Here is a 10,831-nt window from a genome sequence, read left to right as displayed (position 1 = left end):
CCACTCACTCCCCGTCAACTCACAAGCATGGCAGTGCGCAGACCTGCTCCTCTCTTTGGGGATGGCGATCTCACAAGACTTCTCAATGCTGTGGATGAGAGGCGGGCATGCTGTTCTCCCGAGGGGGTCGGAGAACCAGCAACAGGGTCAGCAATGCCACCTCAGAGGGAGTGCAGCTGCAGTGAGTGTGGGCAACATGACCAGGAGGACTGCCGTCCAATGTCGGAAGAAGACCAACGACCTCCAAAGAGCTGCAAAGCTCTCCTGGCATTGGTCCTGCCTGTCACCCCTCAAACTCCCAAACCCAACCCCGCAATCCACTGGTTGATATCTTGTACCCTCCCAACATCCGATCTCCAAGCTTGTTCCTCAGAAGCTTGCTCCAATTAGCACAACCCCTTGTCCAGGTGCGGTGCCCACACATGCCACCTGCTATAGACCCCCCTGACCTATCAAGTGTGAGCCTCACAATATCTGTGTCCCGGTAGGAGAAGATGGAGAAGATAGCCCATAATAAACAGGAAAGGGCCAAGGCGGGTGGGGGTGGGGGGGGTGGGGGGGTGGGTGGAGGTGGGGGGGGGGGGGGGGGAGTCCCTGAGATCCGAGGCTACATTCCATATGAGGAACGGGCCCTGGGAATCGAGACAGTTGCCCAACGAGAGAGCAGTGACTGTCAGCGAGGTTGGCCTGCGTCACTTCCCCTTCACCAGATGAGCAGTCTCAAGTGAGTTGTTCATGTCAGAGAAAATGATCCTTTCCTCTCACTGACCAAACATCCATTGTCTCGCAGGATCACTATCTGATGAGGCTGGGCTATCTGGAGTCCTACCACCGCCCCCCCACCCAAGGGAACACTTTAGAGGAGTGCTCTGAGGAGGCCACCGGTGAGCGACCACAGCTATCACCCGGACCTTCCACCAGCGTAGGGACACACACCTCGGTGGGCAACATTAGTGGAAGGCTTCTGGGTCACTATCTGGTAGGCACCACAGTGTTGCTAGGTGAGGTGTTGGCATAGTGGCATTGTAAATGGGCTAGTAATCCAGGACCCAGGGTAATTCTCTGGGGTCCTGGGTTTGAATCCAATCATGGCAGATGGTGAAATTTGAATTCAATAAATATCTGGAATTAAAAGTTGAATGTTGACCATGAAACCATTGCTAATTGTCGCAAAAACCCATCTGGTTCACTAATGGCCTTCAGGGAAGAAAATCTGCCGCCTACATGTGACTCCAGGCCCACACAGTGCTGCAGTTGACTCTTAACTGCCCCACTGTAATAGCAAGCCATTCAGTTCAAGGGCAATTAGGGATGGGCAACAAATGATGGCCCAGCAAGCAATGCCCATGTCCCAAGAACAAATAAAAAAAACATCAGGTGAAGGCAGGAACATCCAAGTAAGACAACAGTCGGAGGCCTGCTGGATCCCAGGTAGATGTCGAGCTTCTGGACAAGGTTCTCCCAGAGCTGATGCACATGATAGGACAGAGATGTGACATTCTAGAGTGGGTGTCAATGACATTCCAGCAAGGCCGATTGGAAGAGTCTCAAAGGCTTTAGGCACAGGAGAGCACAGGAAATGGTGCCAACAATGTGTAGCACTGAGACCAACACTGCTAGGGTGGCCACCGCAGTGGAAGACTTGGTGCATGACATCCGCATCTTGAGTGGGGGGTGTCTAAGGCATGGCTTGTGACGACAATGGTTGAGGGCCTCGACATCATGTCCCAGTCGAAGAGGGATGTGTCCCAGTCACAGGTGGATATTGCTGAGGCACTGTAGAGCATGGCCCAGTCACTGAGGACTATCACTGAGAGCATTGACACCATGGTGCAGACAATGGGGAGATTCCAGGAATGCGTGGGTTTCCTCCGGGTGCCGTCCGGTATCCTCCTACAGTCGGGCAGCATGGTAGCATAGTGGTTAGCACAATTGCTTCACAGCTATTTTCGATATAGGTTCGATTCCCGGCTTATTTCACTATCTGTGCGGAGTCTGTACGTTCTCCCTGTGTCTGCGTGGGTTTCCTCCGGGTGCTCCGGTTTCCTCCCACAGTCCAAAGATGTGCAGGTTAGGTGAATTGGCCATGACAAATTGCCCCTTGGTGACCAAAAAGGTTAGGAGGGGTTGTTGGGTTACAGGGATAGGGTGGAAGTGAGGGCTTAGGTGGGTCGGTGCAGACTTGATAGGCCGAATGGCCCCTTCTGCACTATATGTTCTATGTTCTATGTACCCCAAATACCTCTAAAGGACTTGCATGTGAAAATAATTGATAGAGTGCCTTATAAATAGGAACTCTAGCTGGACTCTGGTTTCCCCATTCCTATTCTGGTACACTTGATTTCACCAGTCATAGTAGCCAACGATTCCATTTCCACTGGCTGAATGGCTGGCAGCTACAAAAAGCTGAAGTCCCTGCCCTTGGCTATTCCTAATCCTCCACCTCTGGGTAAACAGAGGCTGTGCCTCTTACAAAGCCAAGTGAGACTTCCTGGATAAGGGATGATCCCGGCATACTGGAATCCCTGAGCTCTGGCTAGCCCAGTGGATTTCTGAGGAATTTACCAGGGAGCCTACAGATTTTTAGGGCTACCTTGTTGTGCATAAGAAAGGATTATGTGTCTTTGTTCTTATGGTGTCCTGCACTTCTGTTTTAAGATATAGGGCACTATTTTAAAAAAGTCAGAGACCCATTTGGGTGCATTTAGCAGGCTGTTTCCTGGCACTACTATCGGCGAGAACAACCCTGCTATTGATTGGGACTCTGCTTCTTTTTTGTGCCTCGTCGAGGAACGCCCCACCGAGGCTGCACTTAGACTAATTTCCTGCACTGACGAGCTCAGCTCCATTGCAGGAAGAGTTTGGGGCGCCATTTCTAAATGGCACCCCAATCTCTCGACACCCCACCGCTACCTTGCATCCCACAAGGGCAAATGCTCCCGGCCTCAATTTGTAGCATGGGCTACTTGGCACACGGACACTTTGGCACTGCCAACCTGGCATTGGGAGTGCCAGGGTGCCACCATGCCAAGAGCCCGACTACCCAGGGGCCTTCAATCGTCCAGGAGATGCCTCCAAGTGCCGTTACGCCTGCTCCACATTTGTGGAAACAAGTGCTAAACAGTGCCATGGCGGGGTCTCCGAGGCGAGGCCGTTCGATCCCGCGCCGTGGGTAACTCTGGAGTAGATATATTCAAGTGAGCCTAACTACTCACTTGAATATGCAAATCTGGATCCCGCCCATTGAGGGTGAGATCCAGATTGCGATGCCTCGCGAGATCGTTAGATCCCGTGAGGCTCAACGAGCGTTGTAAATCTTGCGAGATTTAAGGGCCTTGTCGCGTCACTGAGCCGGGCGTGACGAGGCCGGTAGATTGTGCCCATAGTTATTTTCAATATATTTACTCTGGTATGAAAAGTAATGCAGCTCTTTATTAAAATTATATCCTGGGCAAATGCCAATTCATTAACGGATTTAAGGGATTATCATTTGAGTCATTCTTGATGCCACCAGCAAATTGAAATGATTAATAACTTGTAGATTTGACAGCATAAAAATATTATTATATCAATTCTATAATAAAGATTCTGCAATAGGACTAGTAGAAAATTCATACAATGTAACGGAGTGAATAAACGTTTGTAGGGTTCCACGATGGGTCAGTGTGTAAATAAACTGAGAGAAACCCAGATCTTAATATGAGTCTGCGTTGATTCCAAATGACTTTTCTACCTCAAAAAAGTTACATCTTCTTGGCACTACACAATTACGTTAGAAATAGATGATCAGCCAACAATGTCCCAGCCATGATTGAATCTGACAAAAGTTATGCGTGTACAGTACAGTTGATTGGTGCACTTTACAAATTGACTACACAATCGTCTATAGAAGAAATTTGACCAAGTAAGCCAGCATCAGGAAATCTCAACATACAATATTGTTTTTATTTTCATTATTTTACCAAAGAACAAAATAACTCTATGACTATTCAAACTTACTTAAGATCAGCTTTTCCTTGGACTACATAATTAAATAAATAAATAGTGCTCCACTGTATGCCTATTGTTTATTGTAACCTTCTGTCTACTAATAGCCTAAAGGTTTCTACTGCTATGATGAATAGGGATTATGACAATTTAAAGAAGAGGGAAGGAAGAAAGATAGAAACAAATCTTATAAATATATAGTAATTGTTGTGGTCTGGTAGTGTAGTGGTTTAGACACTCCCTTTATGCTGCTGTGGTTTCTGGCTCAGGTTCCAGTTGTGGTTGACACTCAAATCTGCCAGCCACATGTATAGTGTGTTTTGAGAAATCTTAGAAAGGCCACTAGATGCCTTATGTTTATTAATAAGTTGCCTTTTTTTTCTTTTCTGTTTTATCCAGCTCAAGGAAACCTTTATATCTCAGGTGTATATCTTCTTGGTTCATTCGCCAAGAAGCAGTGTGGCAGCAAAATAATTATTTCTATAATTTGAAATGTTACACACTCTGTTTTCTTAATATTACACTATTATGATTATTACAGTGGAAAAGATAATTATGCTACTCTCCAATTGGTAACAAACACCTTTGAGAACCATCTATCAAAACTTCATGTTTCATAACTGATGCTTGCTCTCTGTGACACTTCAATATTTCAGGATAATCATTTATTTTAATGAATGACATACCTGTCCATTACTCTAAACGCTTAAAGATAGTTGTTAAGAGGAAACTAATCTAAGTTATTATCATTTACAAAACCAAATCACACTTAATTCTGAGAGTGTATTTCTCAAAGTGCTCCACCAAAATGCAGTAGCTTCTGCTGTTGAAGATAGGCTCAAAAATGTGAGGTTTTAGGCCTCTTTAATGGTTAGCGGAACAATCCAGATGCAGCATACATTATATGGGTTTAACAGGAAAATAAAACAGTTCAGTTTGGTAATTGGAAAAACAATCATCATTGGGAGGCCTGAACTTTCAATCATTTTGAATCAGATTTCAAAAGCAAAAGTACCATTTCCCCCCAAAATATATAAACAGACCACTTAACAATGGCAAAAAATGAATGGACGCAGTATTAATTTTAATAGAAATAGTTTCATAAGCACAGGCAACTGGGTTTTTGGTGTAGCATTTAGCGAAATATCACTTTAAGCTTGATTTTGTAGAAAGGTAAGCACTTAGGCCAGTTGATTCACAGCTATTATAAATGTACAGTACAGTTATAATGAGTAACAATCACCATTTGACAACAGTGAATAAGAACATGTGGGTTCCTTTACCTTCCAGTAAACCATTACCCACCAAGGAGATCGATATATTTCTGAGAAAAAAAGGGGCTGAAGGGATAGGGGGAACAGGTAGGGAGTTGGCTTTGAGGCGAGGAAAAGATCAGCCGTGATCTGATTGAATGGCGGAGCAGGCTCGAAGGGCTGAATTACCTACTTCTGCTCCTAATTCCTATGACCCTATGTTACATGTTTTGTAACGGGTGTTAGAAGGAATTTCCACGGTAAGAAGTAAAGCAATGTTACTGTGTGAAAGAGATAATGGGCCGGACTCTCGGTCGGTGGGATCCTTCGTTTCGTCGGCAGCACACTCACGCCCGTGGATTTCCCGCGGCATGGGGTGCCCACAATGGAAAACCCCGTTGGCCAGCTGCTGGAATGGAGGATCCCACTGCGGGCGGGGGTGCACCGCACCAAAAACGGGTGCGGCGGGACGGAGAATCCCGTCCAATGTTTCTGGCGAGAAGGTTTGCCCATTGGAAACTGTATATTAAAAATATGCAATCCCCTGTGTTTTTTTCTTTGTTGAAATGAAATGAAATGGTGAAAGATTTTGGGGCAGCAAGTGCACCGATTTTCAATATGTTGTTCAGGCTGGATAAAGCTCCATGCTGGGAGGTCGGCTTTGTAAAAATCATTCCTCTGATCTAATTCCAAGAACTTCTTCATTTGGTACTTTAAAAAAAGGAAATCTATAGCACACACAAAATAAGAATGCCAGATCTCAGAGTCAGGAAAATATATAATCAGCTCCCCTAAGGGCCTAGTCTGCAGGTGTACTTTGTGGTTTGGTAGTGAGCCAGTGCAAGCAAAGAAGGGCCAAGGTTTACTCCTTGATCTGTGCTGAGTTGGGACATCCCCGCTGGACAATGGCGAGGGTTAGAAAATTATCTCTGCATATTCCCAGAAGACAGAGGGCAATTTCCCCACCGTTGATCCAATGATCCAATCAGAAAATGTGCAAGTGTGAATGTTGGTTCAAAACAAATCAAATTTGGTTGTGGTGCCCACTGAACACCAATCAACCATCAAGCTCACGCATGGACAACAGTTACTCAGGTGAGGAGGCACTGAAGTAGTCAGTAGCTGCAGAATCATATCCCAAATGTCAGTTGCTGCTATTAGTCTGAAGGGGTAAGAGGAGAAAACTGGAAAGAAAATAAAAACATTTCTCACTCGGAAGGTGAAAATTTGGGGAATTATTCCGTTCAAGTTCAAATTCTTTCAACAGAAGTACAAAAGCTAGCTATGATATATTGTCCCATGTGTAAGAACAACCAACTTTATTAAAGAAACCAGTAGAGTGATCAAATTATTGTTTTTCACTATGTAATGTTGAAAACATCTTTTGTACAGCTATCGTTCAAATAAACAACAGATTAAATATCTGGCATGCTGGCTAGAAATGTCTGGAATGACACAAGTTAAATAATCATGGGACACCAGTAATAAAGGGGTTAAATTCTAGAACAAATTAATCTACAATACGACTTGTCAAAAACTCTTCTTTGTACCAAAAATACTATTCCCAAACAACAAAAATAAACAAACCATTTTACAATAATGAATTATGAAGGGAATGCAGCATCAATATTAATCTCAATAGAAATATCTTTAAAAGTATTTAGAACAAAATACAATTTGATTACTACTTGTATTTCTCTACTCACACTGCAAAAGAGGCTTAATGCAACTTACATAGTGTGTTACAATGAGAAAAGGGATGTATACTGTTACTATTTTTGACCTGCTCTATCAAAATGAATCTAGTTTTCGGCATTGTTGTGACCATTTTAAGAAGATTAATACATTGTGCTGTAATATTACTATTTGAATGACAAACCTAAGTGTTTATTTTCTAGAGATAATTTTCAATTAAAGATCAGTACCAAGCTAATTTTACACTGCCTTACTTTGTGGAGTCATACTGTTTCTGCAACTTCAGCACACTTTAAAGTTGAATTCAGAATGAATCAACTGAAGACTCATTTTGTTAGAGCAGCTTTACATTATGTGCATTTATATATACTTTCGGAGCCTGTCTATTTTGCTGAAGTGTAGTTACAGAAAACAGTTGTTCTCGCATCTGACCCAAAGTGCTTCCAGATAAACGTTTGCGTGTTTAACCGCTCATTGGATAATCAGGCTTGAATGAGCATAATGCCTTTGATATGGGTTAGTACTCCATAAATAACATCTTCTCACAAAGATCATACAACATTGTACAACTGCATCGCCTTTCGTGCTTCAGGTTGCATCACAAGATATTTTGCCATTGCCCGCCAGTGAAATATGTTCTCTCCAATTGCTTCAATCTTTACTGGCCTGGGAACTCCTTGTGCCAGTAACACTCATTTGAATATCAAAGGCTTGTTCCAAGTTTTACAAGCAGATGTCTGTGAGTTTATTGCCTGAGCGCTGATAATGTTCATCATTAAGACTTCCACATTTAATAGAGTCTTGCCATGCTTGGAATGAAATGCAGTGTTGAATTAATACCAGGACTCATTACTGCGAAAGTGTGTCTTCACTGATTCTATTCTGATATTATAGAGACATCGTGTCTCACCACTATTGGTAGAAAATGGGCTGAAGGATGTTTCCGCCTTGCTTTGTGTCCTCTCCGTGGAGACCCTTTTCCATTTAAGGCCACAAACATTTGCCGTTCATTGTGCTTCCACTTCATGGAAGCGTAGGTGTTGTAGCCATTCTCTTCTATTCGTTCTTTAAGTTTGCAGTCATTATTAAACTCTTTCTGCAAAACAATAATTAAAACAATGTTACAAAAGTTAAATTTACAGAATGACACAATAATCCTTAATTTCTGTGCAATGTGATGATGGATTAGAAAATCACCAAAGTTCTAATTAATATATATTCTGCTTGTCTATGATAACAAAAAATGTTTACTATTTATTTGCTCAAACACCAGGATACTCCACTGCCACTTAATGAGTTGGGAGATATTGGGGGTGATGATGGAAGTGGTGGTGGTGGGGTGGGGGGGCTAGGGTAATCCAGGCTACGGCGATCCCGCAATTGGACCCGGAAGTTGGTCACATTCTCAAGTGAGCCTGCATTATGAGCTGCGAATACAGTATACTAAATTAGAACATGTACGGGCAACTTGTTACTTCACCTGGAAGTAATGTTTGGAGCCTTGCACAGTGGGCAGAGAGGAGATAAAAGAGCAGCTGTTCCACCTCCTATGATTGAATGGGAAGGTGCCATGGGAAAGGGACGAGGTGTTGGGGGTGATAGAGAGGTGACCAGAGTATCACAAGGGAACAGTCCCTTTGGAATGCTAACAGGGGAGGGGAAGATGTCTTCAGTGGTGACATCATGGTGCAGGTGGCAGAAATGGAAGATGATGATCCTTTGAATGCAGAGTTTGGTGGGATGTAGAGTGAGGACAAGATTATTCCTATTGTGGTTCTGGGAGGGAGTGCAAGGGGTGAGAGCAGATGTGCAGGGAATGGGTCACACACAGTTGAGGGCCCTGTCAACCATAGTGGGGCGGGAATCCCGGTTGAGGCAGAAGACATGTCAGAGATGCCACTGTGAAAGGTAGCATCATCAGAACAGATAAGACAGGAGATGGAGAAGCTGGGAGAATGGAATGGAATTCCTACAGGAAGCAGAGAGTGAAGATCAGTGGAGGCAGCTTTGATAGACAGTGGGCTTATTGGAGGAGGCAGCCTATTCCCAGAAATGGAGACAGAGAAGTGAAGGAAGGGTGGAAATTGGAAGCAAAATACATCAGCCACCATCTCTAGAAATAGAAACAGAGTTAACATTTCAGCTTGATACATATCAATTAGGAGCAGGAGTAAGTCAATCAGACCCTGGAGCCTGTTCCATCATTTGATAAGATCATAGCTGATGTGGCCTCAATCCTACTTTACTGTCTACCCCCTTTATACTCTTTGACTCCCTTGTAAATCAAGGATCTATCTAATTCAACCTTTAAAATATTCAACGACCCTGCCTCCACTGCTGTCTGAGGGCAAAAAATCCATACCAACGACCCTCTGAGAGAAAGATTTCTCTTCAACTTGATTGTAAGTGGAAGATATTTGATTGCCTTCATTTACCTATAATGTTAACATTGTTTGTTTCTCTCTCCATAGATGTTACCAGAGTACTTCCAGCACTTTTTGTTTATGCTTCAGATTTCCAGCATCCCCAGTATTTTGCTTTTAGTTCATGTATGGTTGGGGATTGAGTTGCAGTGTGAACAGGAATAAAGGTATTCTTTCAAAAGTTGTTTTGAAATTGTTTTGAACATAAAGCACGTCATCACATTGTCTACAAATACTGAAGGGCAATGGTACTTCAATGATCCTTGTCCTGTGCTGAGATAGTTGAGTGGCAGTTGGAGTGCTGCAATTGGGTCTCTAGGCTCGATGGAAGGGGGAATCAGCTATTGTTCCTGTTCCTGAATGTTGTATTGAAGGAAAGCAAATGCATTGGGGACAAGTTTGGCTGAACTGTAGCACTATCACAGTTGGAAGCTCTACACTCATGCAGGAAGATTGTTCCTTTGGATGCGGTGAGTTATCAGATAGAGCCACACAATATCTGTGGAGCTGTACACAATGTCAGTTGACACCTTAAGAGTAGGAGGGGTGGGGAGAAAAATTGAATGGGGGTGGGGAGGGGGATGAAGCATTAAAAGGCTTGTTTAGGTCCCACAGAATCCACAAGAGGAATAAAGTTAATACAGCAATTCTTTTGCAATTAGTTCAATTAAATCTAATCTAATCAATCCAACCAACCCAGCAGTAATCTGACAGTTAATATGTTCTATGATTTAAGCTTTGGCCTGTTAGTAACTAAGCCAATTGCTGACCACATTATAATCTGCAGATAATTAAGCCATTAATCATTATAATCTCTTTTTAACTACATTATAATTGAAATGCTTTTAAAGAGTACTTACCGAGCCATAGATCTTTCCCCTCTTGTTCATGGCCAAATAATAATTGCTGTTAATTGCTTTAATCGCCACAACCCCAACTTCTACAGACGTAATTTTTAATATACCTGAAACAAACAGAATTATCTTGTTACTATGAAGACCACAGCAGGGGTAATTCAGAGAATATAATCTAAATATCACCAATTGCGAAAAAGAAAATGCTTTATATAGAGATAGTAAAAATGCCATATTTCTCATGCTGCACATTGTGCTTTAAGAAGAAACCATGGTGTGGCGGAAATGATGTTTGGGCAATATTAACCATTTCACTGTAAACTAAAGCCCCCTCAAACACATTTAAGTTCTGTACAATGTGATATTAATTTATCAGTCTCACTGTGAGAGGACAGAAAAAGGGAATGATACAGCAGAGGTTGTCACAAGGATAGTGGTTGACTTGCAATGCTGAATCAACAAAGGACAAATGTTTCCTCACATCTGATCTGAATTACACTGTGACAGAGATTAAAGCACTGCCATTGTGCATGAAGTGAGGGAAAATGCTTTTTCCGACATTTTGGTCTTTCCCTACCACCCTGTATTTCTTCAGAGAGGGCAATACTGAGGCTAAAAT

The 10,831-nt window shown here is 43.0% G+C and overlaps 1 protein-coding gene across 1 annotated transcript in view; it reads right to left on the bottom strand.

Moving 5' to 3' along the window:
• Positions 1 to 3,915: 3,915 nt before the first annotated feature.
• Positions 3,916 to 10,831, bottom strand: part of fgf10a (fibroblast growth factor 10a) — a 198,106-nt gene continuing 191,190 nt past the window's right edge. The window contains exons 3-4 of the mRNA XM_072497082.1: positions 10,219 to 10,322; positions 3,916 to 8,031 (exon numbers count right to left, since the gene is read on the bottom strand). Coding sequence (XP_072353183.1) covers positions 7,813 to 8,031; positions 10,219 to 10,322 — 323 coding nt within the window. The 3' untranslated portion in view covers positions 3,916 to 7,812. The remainder of the gene's footprint in view (positions 8,032 to 10,218; positions 10,323 to 10,831) is intronic.

Source organism: Scyliorhinus torazame, chromosome 3 (assembly GCF_047496885.1).
Source record: "Scyliorhinus torazame isolate Kashiwa2021f chromosome 3, sScyTor2.1, whole genome shotgun sequence".
In the NCBI taxonomy this organism is placed as follows: Eukaryota; Metazoa; Chordata; class Chondrichthyes; order Carcharhiniformes; family Scyliorhinidae; genus Scyliorhinus; species Scyliorhinus torazame.
The sequence above is the reverse complement of the archived record's forward strand: the minus strand, read 5'-3'. Positions and strand labels throughout refer to the sequence as shown.